This window comes from Elephantulus edwardii, unplaced genomic scaffold (genome assembly GCF_000299155.1).
Source record: "Elephantulus edwardii isolate Elephantulus edwardi_28Jun2011 unplaced genomic scaffold, EleEdw1.0 scaffold00094, whole genome shotgun sequence".
NCBI classification, from domain to species: domain Eukaryota; kingdom Metazoa; phylum Chordata; class Mammalia; order Macroscelidea; family Macroscelididae; genus Elephantulus; species Elephantulus edwardii.
The window spans coordinates 11,870,334-11,888,414 of NW_006399844.1; the positions used below are offsets into that span (position 1 = coordinate 11,870,334).

At 51.0% G+C, this 18,081-nt stretch overlaps 2 protein-coding genes across 2 annotated transcripts; both read left to right on the plus strand.

Annotated features, from left to right (window-relative positions):
• Positions 1-711: 711 nt before the first annotated feature.
• Positions 712-10,809, plus strand: DPH1 (diphthamide biosynthesis 1). The gene is made up of 12 exons (XM_006891098.1): positions 712-774; positions 4,217-4,369; positions 4,495-4,558; positions 6,131-6,252; positions 6,589-6,746; positions 6,899-7,020; positions 8,526-8,594; positions 9,142-9,298; positions 9,424-9,524; positions 10,198-10,276; positions 10,460-10,600; positions 10,720-10,809. Exons 1-12 carry the CDS (start codon positions 714-716, stop codon positions 10,807-10,809), a joined length of 1,317 nt encoding a protein of 438 aa, XP_006891160.1. The 5' UTR covers positions 712-713.
• A 163-nt stretch (positions 10,810-10,972) lies between these two features.
• On the plus strand, positions 10,973-11,941 carry OVCA2 (ovarian tumor suppressor candidate 2). Its single transcript, XM_006891099.1, has 2 exons — positions 10,973-11,159; positions 11,445-11,941. The coding sequence occupies exons 1-2, from the start codon at positions 10,973-10,975 to the stop codon at positions 11,939-11,941; spliced, it is 684 nt and encodes a 227-aa protein (XP_006891161.1).
• Positions 11,942-18,081: the final 6,140 nt, after the last annotated feature.

The following is an 18,081-nucleotide window of genomic DNA, read 5'->3' on the forward strand; positions in this document are numbered from 1 at the left end:
TCTTTAGTGTCCCAAGAGCCCAGGCTAGTGATCAGGAGAAAGATTTCCCTACGTTTCAGGGGCGGCTTTGGCCAGATAACCCATCAGGACGAATTTAGACAAATCTCTGTCCTCAGACTGCCCCACCCTCCCAGCAAAGCGCCTTCAAGCTTGGCGCCTTGTGCGCTGGGGCTCCTGGCACGTAAACCTGGCCTCTAAAGGTGACAAAGATACTATGGCGCTCTGAGAATCCAAGACTCTCAGCCTGGATCTGGGTTGGTGGGTGCTGAGTTCTGTCTTGTCCAAGTAGCAGGGGCCTCTTGAGGGAGGGAATGTCGCTCCCCCAACACGTGGAGTACGCCTGGTTGACCACTGCTTACTAGGAGGGGAGAGAGGTAGGGAGCTGAAGGGAAACCTGGCGGGTGCCCCCTATTCGGACCCTCACAATTCCGCAGGCCCGGAGTCAGCATGGGTTCGGGAATGCGGGAGTGGGGGGAGAGGGAGCCTGAGTGGCCGAGAGAGCGAAATGGCTTTGGTCAGGGACCGCTAGGGGCTCTCTAGAGTCCCGACCTTCTGGGCGGAGAAGAGGCCCATTGCAACCCCGCCCCTCTTCTCCTTCTTGGTCTCCACCCAGTCTCCGCCCCTTGCTGATCAATCGGCGATTGATTGTGATGCCTACGCTCTCCGCGATCCTCTAACACTGTCTTTTTGGTCCCCACGTGGGTTGGCTGGTGATGGAGGAGTTGGCTGTTTCTGAAGCGGCGAAGCCAGGCGGCCGAAGCGGCCCTGGCAGAGGTGAGTGTTGAAACTCAGCGGCCTCCAGGCCTTCAATCTCTGGCTGGGACCCTCAGATCAAGGGCAAGATCCTTTAACGACAGTGGCGTTCTCCCCAGCAGACCCGGAAGTGTGCGCCGTCACTGACTTTAAGCGACTGTCATCTGGAGCCCAGGGAAGCTGGTCTCGTTTTGCAGCCCTAGGATTGGATTGGGAGTGACACTCCCTTGGAGCTTGTAGTTCCTAATCCAGAAACTGCCCCCTGCTTTGGCTGTCAGACAGTCGCACGAAGACTCAGAGAAATATGGACCCGTTGGGACCTGGCCTGTTGCAGCAGTCACTCCAGAGTGGGCCTTTAGGGAATGCTTTCAGAGAAGATGCTCATAATTTCATTCACCAGGCACTTACTGAGCACAGGTTGTATGCCAGGCCTGCGCTAAGTGCAGGGACTAGAATACAGCCGCTGTCCTCATGGGCTTCACGGTCACCTGGGGAATATAGATGTAAACAGATGATCACAGCCACATGATAAAGGAGGAGGCGCCATTCCCCAGTCCCACTGAGCACTGGGGACCTCTTAAGCTGCTAAAGCTAGCAGATTCTGCAATCCAAGGTCCTCAGAGGATTTGGACCTGGTGGAGGGAGGTTCTGTGAAAGGGAGTCTGAGCTGGTGGTCCCAAGGCCTCTGAAACAAATGGGCAAAAGCCATTGCAGTGGTAGCATTCAAATCTCCGACGCCCAACCTGCTGTGCTAACCTTCCTTAGTTGCCCATCCACCCCTCCACTCTCACATCCATTCCCAGTGGATGAAGGCATAGGTCTTCCAGGATCTCCTATCATAGTCAGAGGCCTAGCACAGATTATAACACATAGTATGGACTAAATTATTACCTTGTACCATTCACAAACTATCTGGCTCATAAGAGATAACGAGTTTAAATGCAGGGACTGGAATGAGTCCAGATAAAGAGTTGCAGCCTTGCTAAAGAGCTATGTTTCCCCCTTAATGTTTTATATGTTTGAGTTAGCACCAACTCATAAATGACCCTCCCGTGGGTTTTCAGAGGAAGCAAATTGTAGGAGAGGATATTCTGCCCATCTTTCTACCACAGAATGGATGGTGGATTTGAACCATATGCATTCGGGTTGGCAGCCCAACTCATTATCACTAAGCCACCATAACTCTTCCACTTAAGAAGAGGATTGTATTTGCATATCTCTATTTGACTCTTTTAGTCTCTGTCACCTAACGGATGAATTAACTTTTCTGCCTTTAGCTGCTGTGTTGTTGTTTTTTTTAGTGGAAGCTTTTTTCTTCTTTTTTATAAAAATATTAATTATGACTTTAACAAAACTTTACAGAAAACTTGGATTTCCATTCATTCATTGTTGCACATTTCCTTCATACTCACCTCCAGTTCACTTTTTTTGAAAAAAAATTAATTCATTCTTGCATAATTTCCTTCCCCCCTCCACCTCTTCCAGACCACTTTGTTGTACACCTCTTATTCTGGACTGCTGTCATGCAAATAATGTCTAATCATATATTCTTTTTATATGATTGTTTCCCTAATCTGCTCCAATGCAGTGTTCATTATTTATCCTGCTTTTCTCAGTTTTCTTTCAAACCCCATGTCAGTTCTCCTCTACAAAAGTGGCATTATGCTGTTATGTGTCCTTTTGTGACTGAGATACTTCACTCAGCATAATGTCCTCCAGGGTCACCCATTTTGTATATATTATGAGTTCCTTGTTTTTCAGCACTGCATACTATCATCTCTATCCATGAATTTGTTGATGGGCACTTAGATTGCTTCCATCTCTTTGATATTGTGAACAACACAGCAATAAACATGGTTGGGTATCTGTTGGGTGGCAGTTCTGGTTTCATTAGGGTATATTTCCTGTAGTGGCATTGCTGGGCCAAATGGTATTTCTATTTTCAACTTTTTGACAAAGCACCATCCTGCCTTCCCTCGTGGTTGCACCATTTTTACACTCCCACCAAAAGTGAATAAGGGTTCCAATTTCTCCATAACCTTGCCAACATTCGTTGTTTGCTGCTGCTCTGTTGAGTTTTGCTATTGTTACTGGGGTGAGAAGATATAGTTATTTTGAACTGGCTGGTATTCTGACTGTTGTTGACTCTTCTGACTACAGCATGTTTTATTCTATCATTGGAGGTGGGGATGTAATAGAACTAAGAAACTGTTGTTGTTGTTGTTGTTGTTAAGTGCTGTTGAGTCGCAGGCAACTCATAGCGACCCTATGAAGGAGAATCCTCAATGCTTGGGTGTCTCTCATCCTCTCTCCAGGGTCAGGTTTCCAGAGGCAAGCTATTACAGAAGTGGAAGCCACTTCTCCTTCCAAGCTTGTTTTAATGGGGAGCTCCAACCCACTCTCTGTCCACATTAACACATTTGACACATCAGTGTCACAGTTTTCAGCCTCACAGCAACCACAAGTTACCGCTGTACGGCAACTTGTACATCAGGGCTATACCACCTAGAGGAATGTCTGAACAAAAACAATGAAAGACTGGCCCGAGGGCTGCAGATTAAAAGTCACCCACCTTCGGCTTGGTAGCATCGCCTTCTGTCCACTGGGCCAGCTGATCTCTCTCTCTCTGTTGATGTTATTGTTGTTAAGTGCCGTCGAATTTCAGGCGACTCATAGTGACCCTATGAAGGAGAGTCCTCAACGCTTGGGTGTAAGAAACTACTACAGTTAAATATATATTGTCTATTTTCATTTTAAATTTAAATTAAGGAATTAACCAATGTGGGCATGAGCAGTAGGACTCAAGTAAGAACAGTTCTTAAAATGATTGCTCATACAGTTTATGTACAATTTCATGACTGGGCCCTCAAAACTTTGAGATGTTCACCGGGGTGAAAGGGTAGGAAAAGCATCTTCCTAGACTAGTTGAACTGCCGTGAAGTCTGGTGACCTAGTGGATGAGGAGTTGTCCTGCTAACACTAAGGCAAGCAGTTCTACCAGCTGCTCTGAGATGGGCTAGAAAAATCTAATAACCTTACCAACTCAATAGGTCCTCTTGTGTGGTTGATATCCTTTGTATGAGTAAGTTCTAATGTGAAGGCAGTAAAAGAGAGTTGAGCTGCCTACATCCTTGAGTTTTCCACTGGGTTGTTACTAAGTAGAAATTGTGTGGTTCTAGTAACTTTCTCAAGTCTGGTGTTGCCTGAATTCTTCTAAGGTAAGGAGCGAGCCATATTCCATTGATAGTCTCTTTTATTTATGATGACTTTACAACATAGAAATTAATTATGCAGGCTTCTTTCTGGGTTAATGGATTGACCCTAGTTTTAAGACAGGGAAGAAAGCTGGGCCATCCCCCTTGGCATGCAAGTAGGATTTGGGCCACTGGAGTTAAAAGCTTACTTGAGTCCTGCTGTGGTCTAGGCCAGATGCTAGCTAACTCAGGCCTTATGTTCATCCTAGGTCGGACTCCTCGTGGCCGTTTAGCCAATCAGATCCCCCCTGAGATCCTGAACAACCCCCAGCTGCAAGCAGCCATCCAGGTACTGCCTTCTAACTACAACTTTGAGATCCCCAAGACCATCTGGAGGATCCAGCAGGCCCAGGCCAAGAAGGGTGAGCTCTAAACTTTGAGTTGAGGGGTGTACAAAGGGAAGTTGCCTTGTCTAGCCAGGGTACAGTGTAGCCATCTCACCTTCCTCCCAGCCCTCTGCCTCTCATGTCTCTGCTGTGTCTTACAGTGGCTTTGCAAATGCCTGAAGGCCTCCTCCTCTTCGCCTGCACGATTGTGGATATCTTGGAAAGGTGAGGCAATTGCTGGCCCTAGAAATGAAGCTGGATTAACACCCTCCTTATGGCATCAAAGCTCTATTCGCATACATTCCCCCCCCCCTTTTAAACTTCTATTTTCCCACCCCTAAATTCCCAAACACAAAAAGAAAAACCTCCTGGGATCCTTGCTTATCTGTATAAATCACCCTTCCTTAGAAAAAAAAAATGGGATAGAGGTTAATTCCAGTGTCTTCAAACTGGGGCTAGAGCAGATAATGGGCCCTGGAGAGGAGCCTCAGAATCCCCAGAGCAGACCCTAGGATGGGCTGAATGGTGAGCACAGAATCTAACTGGGGTCTCCTTTTCCTTTGGCACATGCAGGGGGAGGATAGGTTTAGCAGGAGAAGGGTGCCTAGGAGAAGGTGTTCAGTTCCTCCACTCCCCTCCTTCTAAGTTTCTTCAGTACAGTGAGCCATCCTTGGGGAGGAGGGAGAGTACCAGCCATCTGGAACCTGCACAGGAGCCAGAAGGGGAAATGAAGAGAGGAGAGGTCATCACTAGATGGAACCTCCCACTTCCCTGCTGCTGCCCTTCCCCCACCCGGCTCAGCATCCCTTTGCTGCCACAGACTAACTTCCCTGCTCCCACCCTCTTGCCCCTTGGGGATGCTCTCTGGGGCTTGGGCCAATTTGCATACATTTTAATCTATAAAAAATTAAGTGCTCCAACTGACTCAGATGCCTGGGCTGCATTCTAAGGAGCTGAATAATCTGCTTCTGTGCACAGCCTGATTTGGGGAATGGGGTGGAGGAGGGCAGTTGGTTGGCAGTAGCTGGGCTGTTTCCTCCACCACACCCCCTGGGAGGAATGAGGGGACCCCAGGTGCTCAGCAGGGCTCAGGCAAGGGGTGGGTCTGTTCTAGGAGGAGTTGGTCTTCTTGCTCCACTTCTGTGACAAGTCAGGAGGTGCAGGGACTTCCCTCCCCACCCCCATCCCCAGTGATTCAGGCCTGGCAGTGGATCCCCTAGCAATGTGCTGGCCAGAACCCACTCTTCCTGACACATGAGGTGGGTAGGCGGTGCCATGTGCTGTGGGGGAGTTGTGCATAGGTACCCCTATTCTGGGCAGTAAAGACCCTGCCTGATGGTGGGGAAGTGCCAGGGGGTAAGGGCCAGAGGGGAGGCTGTATGTACCTCCATACCCATGACCCCCCAGACTGTAGTGTTAGAAAGTGGGAGTAGGTACTTCTGCATGAATGCCCAAGTATGGATTCTTGGCTTTGCATGGAATGGGTCCAGGTATCTGCAGGTCCTTGTGGTCACTGTTTAGTGCTAGGTGCCAGCCAGAGGGTTGAGGGCCCTCTTTCAGCCTGAGTTTGGGCAGAGGAATCAGGGTGTCCTAGAGACCATGCTTGTACAGCTACAGTTCCAGGAGCGGCTACCAGGGCTGAGGGAGGTGGCAGCTGGGCCCCTCCCACTCATGTTGGCAGAAGTGGCAACTGCCAACCTAATCAATCAAGAGAGGGGGAGAAGAGCTGGGCCCTGAGACCCCTCCACAGGGTTAGCTCTCTCTCCCATCTCCTTACATCACTTCCTCCTCCCCCAGGTTCACAGAGGCTGAAGTGATGGTGATGGGTGATGTGACCTATGGGGCTTGCTGTGTGGATGACTTTACAGCAAGAGCCCTGGGAGCGGACTTCCTGGTACACTACGGCCACAGCTGCCTGGGTATGACAGGCACATGGACCTGGGAGGGCTAGAGGTGGGGAAGAGTGGTGCCCTGATCCAACCTCCATCACCATGCCTACCCTGCTTGCAGGCATGAGGTCTTTGCTGGTTTCCTGGATGGCTTGGGTCTTCCTACTCTGCAGGTGGACTTTCTTTTGGATTTGATTGTCTTGGAAACCATGCTACTGTCCCAGATGCCAGTGTTTGAAAGGCTGTTGGTGGTAGAACAGGCTAGGCCCTAGGGACCAGTGATACACTCCCAACCTCCTCCAGACTAGGCCCTCTGCTCCCCCTGACTTCTGAAACAAAGTTTCCTGAATTCTTGTCTCCTCCTAGTTCCCATGGACACTTCAGCTCAAGACTTACGAGTGCTGTACGTGTTTGTGGACATCCGAATAGACACCACGCACCTTCTGGACTCTATCCGCCTCACCTTTCCCCCTGCCAGTGGCCTTGCCCTGGTCAGCACCATTCAGTTTGTGTCAACCTTGCAGGTGAGTGGATGTGAGGATGCTCAGCATCCACTGGGCAGACAGTGACTAGCCTCCAGCTGCTTCCAGATTGCCATGCCATGTGTTCCAGATTGCTCCCCAGCCTGACTTTCCTTTCCCGGCCCCTTGGTTCTCTTTGCTTGTTATCCCCACAGGCAGCTGCCCAGGAACTGAAAGCTGAGTACCGGGTGACTGTTCCACAGTGCAAACCCCTGTCTCCTGGGGAGATTCTGGGATGCACATCCCCTCGACTGCCTGAAGAGGTGGAGGCTGTTGTGTAAGTTAGAAATGAGGATGTTCATGAAGCCATAAAAAATCAAACCTAAGAGAGTTTGAGATTCACCTTACAGGAAAGGAAACTGAGTCTTAAGCTCTTTAGCCATTTGCCTAAGGCCACACTGTAAGTCAGAGACAAAATAAGGACAAGAATTTGGATTTTCCTCCCTCTTCTGTGCTCTGTCCACCAACTAGAAGGTTATGCTCAGGATGGGGCAGGAATCAAAAGGTTTAATGGAAATATGAGGGTGGGCTGAATTGGTGAGAATATAATTGGAGAAGATGGATGGGCACGCCCAGGCTGCAGCCCCATTAATTTAGCATCCGGACAGCTAACAAGCAGGAGCAGTGTGTCTCCTGCCACCTAATTATTTTAGGTAATGGAAATGCTTAATGTTGTGTGAATGCAGCCAGCCTCAGAGCCGACAGCTCCCCCAGCTGGGATTGGGGAGGGGAGCGCTGTTCCTGCTAATGGCAGGAAGGGAAGGCTGGGCACTCCCTGACTCAGCTCCACCTCTGAGGCTGTGGAAGCTGGTCCCAGAGGGTGGTCCTTGGCTGCACCCACACAGGATACCCCTGCCCCTAGATAAACCCACTGGAGGGCCTTCCGCAGCTCAGCGCTGGCACCCTGCTCCCCAAGGGACATTCTGCCAGTGTCTGACCCTGCATGACACTAAGCTCTTAAATGTCTAACCTTGAGGCTTTAAGAGTGTATTGGAGGGAAGCCCACCATGAGGTCTGATTATTCATCACAATGAGGCAAGGGCTCCAGGATGGAGCTGCCACAGGCAGATTACTTTCTGTGTCTTGGACTCTTTGTAGGCTGGGTGGTACTGTCAGGGACAGCATCTTTTTTTTTCTCTCCTAGAGCATGCTTAGTATAGTATAGTCATTAAGCCTGGAGTCAGACCCAAATTCAAGTCCTAGATGCACTGCATGATAGCTATATAACTTCAGGCAAATTTTTTGTTTTCCCTGAGTCTCAGTTGTGTCTTTGTTAAAATGAAAGTACATATGGACCTCTTGGAGAATTTTTTTTGTGGCAAGAGTGAAGTCGTACACATCAGACACTTGTGTGGGCCTCGGATCCAGAGGGTGCAAGTCTATTAAGTGGTAACTGTTGTTACCACTTAGTAGATCTGAGAACTAGTTCGGGGATAAGAATAACCAGTGTACATCCTGAAACCTCCTTTACTACACTTCCTGCACACTACTTCTGTACAGGGAGAACCTGCCCCCTTCCTACAAATTAAGATCTCCAGCATTCCAGGAGGCCTTACTGTGACCTTGACCTTTTACTCTTCCCTGAGAAGTTGGGGATGGCCAATCTTAGATTCTGCATTACATCATTAGAAGGACTTTAGCATCATCCAGTTCAAATTCCTCATTTCACACGTGAGAAAACATAAAGCCCCAAGAAGTGAAATGATCACTTGTCATATTATTTAGCAGCATAGATCTCTGGGCCCCAAACCAGAGTTGTGGTTTCCTTTCTGTCACCTACAGTTATCTTGGAGATGGGCGTTTCCACCTGGAGTCTATCATGATTGCCAACCCCAATGTCTCTGCTTATCGGTATGTGCTGAGCTGGGTTTACTAGCTGGGAGGGAGTGCATCTGCTGCCAGTGATCTTTTGCTTGGCCCTTGATAGCCCTGAATCCTGAGGGTAAGAGGCCCTTAGACTCAATCTGGAACTCAAACCAGCCCATGAAGCTCCTGAGATTGACACTGAAATTCTAAAACCCTCCTGTACACATGGCTGCCCCAGTTGTGGGACTACGCTCCCCCAGGATAGTTCTTGTCTGCACCTGTTTCCAAGTTACCTACAGCAGCAGAATCAGAAGAGAAATGGTGCCTGAAGACTCAGGAGCCGGTGGGGAGAGAAGTGCAGCAATGAATAAATAGAAATCCAAAATCTCTGTAAATGTTCATTGAAATGTTTAAAAAATATTAAAATTTTTAAAAAAGTGAGTGAAAAATCAAAAAAGTGAATAAAAACAAAAGATTTGAAATTTAAAAAAAAAAAAGACTCAGGAGCCCAGGGAGCTGAGTGAGGGAGCCAGGTGTAAAGTGGAAGTCCTGTAAGAGGCTGTCACATTGATCTTGCCAGGTTCTTTTCCAGGTATGACCCATACAGCAAAGTTTTATCCAGAGAACACTATGACCACCAGCGCATGCAGGCCACTCGCCAAGAAGCCATAGCTACTGCCCGCTCAGCTAAATCCTGGGGCCTCATCCTGGGCACGTTGGGACGCCAAGGAAGTCCAAAGATCTTAGAGGTCAGAAGGCTCTGGACAGCCTCTGGAGGAGAGGACTGACTGAAAGTCTAGCTAGGAAAGATCAGTAGGCCAGAGGAGCTCCTTTTGATCATGTTGACCCTAGCCTTGTCCCCCTCTCTCAACAGCACCTGGAATCTCGGCTCCAAGCGTTGGGACTTCCCTTCCTGCGGCTGCTGCTCTCAGAGATCTTCCCCAGCAAGCTTAGTCTGCTTCCTGAGGTGGATGTGTAAGTTTCATCATTTCCCTAGCTTTGAGCTTGGCTAAAGAAGTTTATAAGCTTGGGTCCTGCCCAGGACACACAAAAGACTGGAGTCAATGTGAATTGCTTTCATGGAGATGGAATCTGAAGGTTGACTGAGCACCTGCTCAACTAGTGGTCAATCACACCTGCACTGTCTGGCTAGAGCTCTGAGCTAGTAGCGTCACAGTTGTTTTGTCTGAAGTGGAGGCATGACTGGCACCTGTACCAGTCTCGGCATCAAATTTAGTTCTGAGGATGCCGACGCCGAGGAGCTGCACTGACCCTGCCCACAGAAAGTTCAGTCTGTGAATGAAACTGCCAGCAAGAAGCAGTATAGTGTTACTCTAAACAGGATTTGTTTTGTTTGTTGAGTACAGTGGAGTTGGAATCTGACGCTCCTACAGGTTTTCCAACACAGTTATTCACTTGAAAGGAGATTACACATCCTTCTCTCACAAAGCAATTGGTAGATTCAAACGGTGTGCCTTTGGGATTGCCACTCAGGTTCTTAACGGTAAGGCTGCCAGAGATCCCTAGACAGCAGTACGTGACAGTTTTTATTTAAAGTAGTAATCAGTCGTAAGGTGTGTTACAGACACAGTCATGTTTTTCATTAAGACCCCCTGCACAGAAGGATCCCACCTGCTTTCCTTTGCAGGTGGGTGCAGGTGGCATGTCCACGCCTCTCCATTGACTGGGGCACAGCCTTCCCCAAGCCACTGCTGACACCCTATGAGGTAATACACAACTGTGCCCAAATTCATGGGGGTGAAAGGCCTGCTGGAATGGAGTGGGTGGGTGGGCTGCATTCATAGTTACTGACCTTTCTGTAATATGAGGATAACAGCCATCCTGAAGGGTGAGAGCAGAATTCAGTAACATGCAGAAAATTTTAGTCTTACTGTCCACTTCTCCCCAAGGCGGCCGTGGCCCTGCGGGACATTTCCTGGCAGCAGCCCTACCCCATGGACTTCTACGCTGGCAGCTCCCTGGGGCCCTGGACTGTGAACTACCGGCAGGACCGGCCCCCCAAGACTCCCGACGGGACAGCAGGAGGGAAGGTGGGCGGGGCTCCCCATCTTAAGCCGAAGCCGCCGCCCTGCGGCCTGGACGAGAAATGCAGTGGACCGAGGCCGGGGACTGCGAAGCGAAACCTTAACCAAAGTGTGTGTCCCCCCAGGTGCAGACAGGGGCCTTGTGCGCCTCTCCAGCCGCGGGCTGTGAAAGTTGCAGCTGCAGAGACGATCCAGGGGTGCAGCTCGCTCCCTGAGACCCCAGGTACTACTCCCTCCCTGCTTTGGGCTCCTCGTTGTCATGGAAACACTCGTTGGCCCGCCCCTAGTACGGGTCTACATTTGGGCCCGCCCTTCCCATGCTGCTTCCGCTCGGGGAAAGGGCGCTTCCGGAGGCTCTGTGGATCGCTGCCCGGCAGCATGGCGGTGCGGCCGCCTCTGCGCGTGCTGTGCTTGGCGGGCTTCCGGCAGAGCGAGAGGGGCTTCCGCGAGAAGACGGGAGCGCTGAGGAAAGCGCTGCGGGGCCGCGCCGAGCTCGTGTGCCTCAGCGGCCCGCACCCGGTCCCGGGGAGCGCTGCGGGCCCCGATGGTGCCGGGCCAGACCCGGGTGAGACGAGCCCTGCCCCGGAAATGCTCTCTGCGTTCTCCATCTTACCTGCACTCCCGACCCCACGCCCACGTGTTGCCCACCCGCTTCTGTCCTCCCTTTTTAAATACTGTCCTTTCCTTTCCAGCTCTGCAGTCGACCCTCCCGCACTTAAGCTTACCAACCACTTCATTACCCACGACTGACTTCTCCCCCCACCAGCGGCCTCACCTTTTCACCCCCTGGCCCTTCTTCACCTCCTAGACCCTTTAGCCTAACCCATACTCTTCCCCCATGTCACTGCAGGTTCCTGCCCTCCGGAGGAGCAGCCCCAAGGCTGGTGGTTTTCAGAGGCCGCAGCCGTTTTCTCCGCGCTCGAGGAGCCCACGGTGTGCAGGGGTCTGCAGGAAGCCCTGGACACCGTGGCACAGGCACTGAACCAGCAAGGACCTTTTGATGGGCTCCTTGGTTTCAGCCAGGGGGCAGCGCTAGCAGCTCTTGTTTGTGCCCTGGGCCAGGCTGGGGATGCCCGCTTCCCGTTGCCAAAGTTCATCATCCTGGTGTCTGGTTTCTGTCCCCGGGGCGGTGAACTCCAGGAACCCATCTTGAAGGCCCCCTTGGCACTCCCTTCGCTTCATGTTTTTGGGGACACTGACCGGGTCATCCCCTCTCAGGAGAGTCAGCAGCTTGCTAGTCAGTTCCCTGGTGCTGTCACCCTCAACCACTCTGGTGGCCACTTCATTCCAGCTGCTGCACCCCAGCGCCAGGCCTACCTCAAGTTCTTGGACCAGTTTGCACACTGAAAGGTCAACAAGAGACTCTGGCTCCCTATTCCTTCTCCTAAAAGCACTGGGACATAAGACCTTAGGGAAGCTTTTAAATTTTTTTTGTTGGTGGTGGTATGTATCACTGAGAGCCGACTAGCACAGGAAGAGATTGTTTCTCTTTCTTCAGCGGAGCATGGTGGATTTCAACTGGACTCCTTTGGGATTGCAGCACAGCTTTTTGCCATTAGGTCACCAGAGCTCCCTTTTAGGGCAGATCTTTTATGGCCTATACTTTGTCTGTCTTCTTAACTGGAACTGCTGTTGTTACTGCCCCTCACTATGACCAAATAAGAGGCAAATGGCAGTTCCCAGGGTTTGCTCTGCATTTCAGAAAAGCAAAAGGCCTTAAAGAACACTTTGACTTTCTGATGTGCAAGCATGGAAAAGGCCCAGTGGAACTTTGAGAGGAGGGTGGCATGGAAAAAGCAAGGCTTGGCACCAGTTTGAGCATCCTTTTTTTCTTGGAAACACACACCAAAGCCATTAAATAGTGGAAGTCTTGCATCCTGGCCATTCCCCAGCTTGTGGGGAGCACCAAATAAAGTGTACTAGTTGTGAACCCCCAGGACAAATGTTTATGTGTATAGATATGTACACGTTTTTGATGGAAGTCTTAAGGAAAGGAGAAAGAAAGAAGGTTTTATGTTGGAGAATATTTTTGAGAAGACTGCGCCTAACAAGGATCTGCGGAGGCTACATGACTGCAGGCTTACCTCCAACCTTTGCTGCTTTTGTTCTGTACGTTCTTCCACAAGTTCACTAGTCTTTCTGAACTATGACTTTAGAGGGTAAGATGTGACTTTAGATAAAGACCAAAGACAGAACAAAATGGTCTGCCTGACCCATCTGGAGGATTTCTGAAAACCACACACTCTAGAGACCACAGCCAGAACACGAACTGCACTGCTGGGTTGCTTTTAGCATTGTGAAGTTAGTGTTGAGTCAGAACTGAGTCACAGAGCTGACCCTGGAGAAGGTTTTTAGAGGCTATGGATTGGCTAAGAGGATATTGCCTATTTTTTTCCTGCAAAATAGCGGGTGGATTCCACCTGCCTTGCAACCCTTATCCCCTAGGGCACCAGAGCTCTCTAGTTGCTTCCTTGGCACAGTAATAATTGCCCATCCTGGCCTTTTTCCTCCAGTGCTCCTCCCACCCACCCAAGCTACTCATTTATTTACTTTCTAGTAGATAGTGTTAAGCCCACAGTTGAGAAACTGACCAGATACTACTAGGGTTTAGTGTACTGAGCGTAGACATTCTTAAGGTCTACCATGAGATAACCACACTAATTGATACTTCTAATTCACTCGAGATTGTGAGTCCCTAACTACAGGCAGTCTCAGAAAAGAAGCTGGAGCCAGGGACATTACCCAGAGGTTCAGATTACTTGCTTAGGATCTTTATAGCAGAAAGTCAGGGGGAGTGTTCTGCTTGCTACAACCTACTCCTGTACTGCTTTTGGTGTTTAGATGAGTGAGCCCTTGACAAAAGGAAGGGACTCAGAAATTGACTGAATTCTTCCTACAGAGTATTAAATTTGGTCTATAAGGTTTTAGGAAAAGGTTAGTTGCTATTATTTAAATGTGTAGAAATATGAGACATTGACATTTTGGCTTCTTCGGAAATGACTGCAGCTCAGGGACCACTACTGGTCTCAACAGGTGAAATGACTTACTGTACTCCCCCAATTACAACAACCTAATACTAAACCAGACCTTAAAATGGGAAAGGAAAAGCTGTTTAGAGGAAGTGCTTAGGCTTGTGAATTCTGTTTGTAAGGAAATGATCATGTGGTCATATTCCCAACAAATGGGATGTCACCTCTGGTCACATATTCCATGAGTCTGAGGATTCTGTCTGTGCCTTTCCCCCAACCCCTACTCTTATTACATCCGAATTATCTGTTAAATGAAGGGTCAATTCCAGACCTACTCAGTCAGGATCAGCTAAGGCGCAGGAATCTGCATTTTGACAAAATTCCCCTTGTCATTCCCAGGAAAGGTCGGTTGAAAAACACTATCAGAATAAAAATTGGTAAAGTTTTGGAGGTGAAGGGAAAGCCTCAGGCAAGAATTATTGATCCAACATTTTCAGTTTATAGATGAGGAAAATGTATAGATAGAAATAGTAAATAACACCATGTTAAACATTGCAATAAATAAAAGTTTTAAGGCTGCCAATTTAATCTCACAACTTCATGAGGTAGGTATTATGACTAACTTAAATGAGCAAACAGGCATAAAAAACGAGGCCACATAACTTGCCAAGGTTGGATTCAGAACCAAGGACTTAAATTGCTTTACTTGCTCACTGCACTGAAGAAGGTAACCACATGTCCTGTCTGGCTAATCCATAAAATGGATTAGGGGAACAGATTATTTCCAAGTTTCTAATCAAAGTACAATCCTCTGGTTCTTTCCCCTATAGTAGCCATCTCCAGTCGGGTTCAAACAAAGATTTTACATCTTTCCAGAATGTAAGGAGCCATGTGTTACAGTGAGTTAAGCATCAGGCTACCAACTTGGTGATGGTTCAAAGTCATGAGTGGATTCAAGCCCACAAGTGCTTCTGAGAGAGGAGGCAGTCTGCTCTTAGAAAGGTACACAGAAACATAGGACAGGTCTAAGGAGTCATAGTTTTTTGGGATGTTGCTACAGTTTACATTTCCACCTTCTTGGGTGGATGTCTCTTGAGACAGCAGGTTGCTAAAACAAAAACCAAACCAGCAGCCCAGAGTAGGTAGAACTGTACTCATGAGGGCTGAATTTTCAGTATACTTTTCCCACCAGAACTTTTTGAGGTGCCTCTGGGTGGACTTGAACAGCAACTTTTGGTTAGCAGCCATATTCCCCTTTAAGCAGAAGTCCTCTGGAGTCCCAGAGCATTCACCTAGAGAGATCATTCTCCCTTGCTCGTTCTGTGTAAATATCCAGAGCTGGGGGCTCTGCTCAACACACCCTAACAGACATATAGCTGGCTGGTAGACTATTTAAAATCAGAACATCAACTCTTTTCAAAAGTACTTACTCCATCTATTTCATCTTCACAAACACATCCTCCAGGAAGGAGGAGAGATCCAGTTTCACAGAAGGATTCAAAGCACCACGGTCTCTTTAATGGCAGCCAGTGGACCAACAACAAAGGAACCAGGTTCTCCCAGCAAACTACACTAACCCACACACGGTATAGTCCATCCACACATGTCCACTGGAAGCCACAGTCAAGTGCATCTTAACTGGTTAAGACCTCAGGATCCCTGGGAGATCGTGATGGGGCATTGGAAGCCACTGTCTTGGGAGTAGTTAGAAAAGGAGAAGGTATGGATAGGTAGCGGTAAGTTGGACTATCCTCACTATTTATTTTTCATAAGGAAGTTGGAATAATCAAGTTATTGTTGCGTACCATCTAGCTTGACCCTCTGGCAGGTTTTCAGAGGACACTGTCCATCTTTTTCCCACAGTGGCTGATGGCCTCGAACCATGTGCCTTCAGGATTGCAGCACAGCTTCTTACCACTAGGCCACCAGAGCTCTTGATTATTGGCATGCACAATGTTTTTTAAAGAGATCATGGGACACACTTCACTGGCAAGACAAAGCTTCAATCCCTGACACTCATTCCCCTTCTTTATAATGAGAAAGTCTCAAACTGTAGCCTAGCACCTAGAGAAAGATTAGATGCAGATTTGTCTACAGAAAACTCTTAGAAACCAGATTAAAAAGCTTGTCAGTTTGTTTAGGGTCGGGGTCAGGCCTGGGGATAAGATTTTTCCTCTCTGATTTAGGAGAAATTGGGGTCTCAGGGCATCTAGAGAAGACTCCCTTCAGAAAACAAACTCAAGGATTTATTGTTTGCTCCTAGTCTAGTCAGCCAAGGATGCGTAGAAGAATGATAGGGTGGCGTATTTAGGAAAACTTGCCTCCTGTTGACTCCCTGACACTGGACAAAATCAAATTTCTCTGATGGCTCTTGGTCCCAGCTGCCCCAAGTACCGGAACTACCCCTTCTCTCGCCATTCCCCACCTCTGATGCCTTAACTGGGAGGACCGGTCAGTCACTGAGGCCGGGGGCCGGACTGTGATTCTTTGCGCCTCCTGGCCTCTCACCTCCCACCACTTTGGCGGGCACATTCGGTTTTGATCCTGCACCTGCCTACTCCAGCTCCCGATCTTCCCACCCTCGCCTGGCAGGGCCCGACACGGAGAGGCGCGTGCGGCGGAGCGACCATGGCTGTAGACTGTTACCTCCGGTTCCCACAGTAACAATCGAAAGCCACGGTTGCCCTGGAGACGCGGGGGCGGGGCGCGCTGCTGACGGCACCGCGGTACCTCCGGACAAGCTGACGTCAGGCGGCGAGGGTGGGCGGCGGGGGCGCGGGCGGCGCGCGCAGCGGGAACACGGGGCTGTGCTGGGGTGCGTGTGTTCTGGCCGCGCCTCGAAGCCCCTGGGGACCAAGCGCGCACCGCCCGGTGGCGCCTTCAGTGCTAGATCAGCACCGCGGACAGCGGCGGCACGAGCACGGGGTTGCGGGATCCTGGGGGAGAGAGGGAACCCGGGTGCGCGGCAGCCGAGTCAGCGGTCCTGGGGCAGGGCCAGGCGTCGGTGGCCGTGACTGGAGACTGTTACTGAGGGCGGCCCGGGAAGTAAGCAGTCTAGAGCCAAGGTGCCGGCACACTGCCCGGGCCGGGGTCCTCCCATCGCCCGCGGCTGGGGGCGCTGCTCCTCCCCCATCTCCCGCCCCTCTTGGCCCCAGTGTGAGTGAACAGGCACGTGGCCCCTGACGTCAGAGCCGTGTGACGTCAAAGCTGTCCCTGCGGGGAGTCACTTCCGGAGGGGGGAGCTGTCAGTGGGGGCGGGGCGGGGCGATCGGGCTGAGGCCCCGCCTGGTCCTGAGAGGACAGCTCCATGCGTAGAGGCGGGAAGTCGGGGGCGCAGCCGAACGAGGCATGACCCCAGGAGGGGGCGCCCTGACTGTGGGTGGGGGTTCAGCGAGAACAGTGGCCTGGCGGCCAGCAGGTGGGCGTCTGTCTCTCACTGGCGCCCCCACACAGCAGGCCGGGGGGGCAGTGAGGCTGAGTCACCGCGCTGTCGGGAGGGGGGCCGTCTTCTGGGGCACCTGGTACCCTCGTCCCACTTTCTTGGGAGAATGGCGCAGGAAGCCAGGGAATGAATGGCACGGGGACCCGTGGGCCCCTCTGCACGATGCTTCTCCTTAGTGGCTACGTCTCCGTCCCAGCGTGGGCAGGTGCTGACAGGGTCCTGTGTCGGCCTCGGCCTCAGGGTGGGGAGGGGTCCCGCCAGGCTGCATCCGGCCATCAATCCACGGGCTGCAAGAAGACCCCCGTCCCCTACCCCGACCCTCCCCCAGAGGGGACTCCCCCAAGTCCCTTGCCCGCCTCTCTCCGCCCTACCCTCCTGCTGGGGTCTGCGTGTCGGTCGGTCTGTCGTCGTCCATCGGCCCGGCAGCCCTGCTTACCTGGCGGCCGCGCCGCGCCCGCGCCCGCTCGCCTCCCGCAGCCCGGCCGGCGCGGCCGCTTTTATAGGCGCGCGTAGTACTCGTGCGGCGGCTCATTCATGCGGCCGCGGCTCCTACACACTGACGCGCTGCCGACGTCAGCAGGGAATTTAGGAAACGGGAAGAAGGGCTATTTATAGTTGCGAGGCGGGAGGGGGGGACCGAGGCGACGACGGGGAGCTCGTGGGGAGGAGGGCACGGAAGCAGCAGCGGGGAGGGGAAGCTTGTGCCCCTCGCCGGGGTCTACAAGGGGTTAACTTTCCGGAACTGCGGACGGGGGCGGGGGGATCGCGGAGGTAAAGCCAGCAGGGCGCGCCACTTTGTTTATTCACTCTCTGTTCTTCTGTTCCTGGAGCTTTGGGGCGCAGCACACCAACCCTGTCCGACCTTCCGGGGGTCCTCACTGGTCCACTCCCACGCCTGCGTTCCAGAGCTGGTGGCTCTGCTACGTCACACCTGTGGCGTCACACCCTGTGATCTCACTGTGGTGCTGTCACCCTAGTGTCCTGGGGGGCGATGGGGGAAAAGGAGTGGAAGGTGGACCTGAGAAGGGGCCCAGGGTGAAGTTGGGAGACGGTGTGTGAGGAGAGAGATAGTAGAG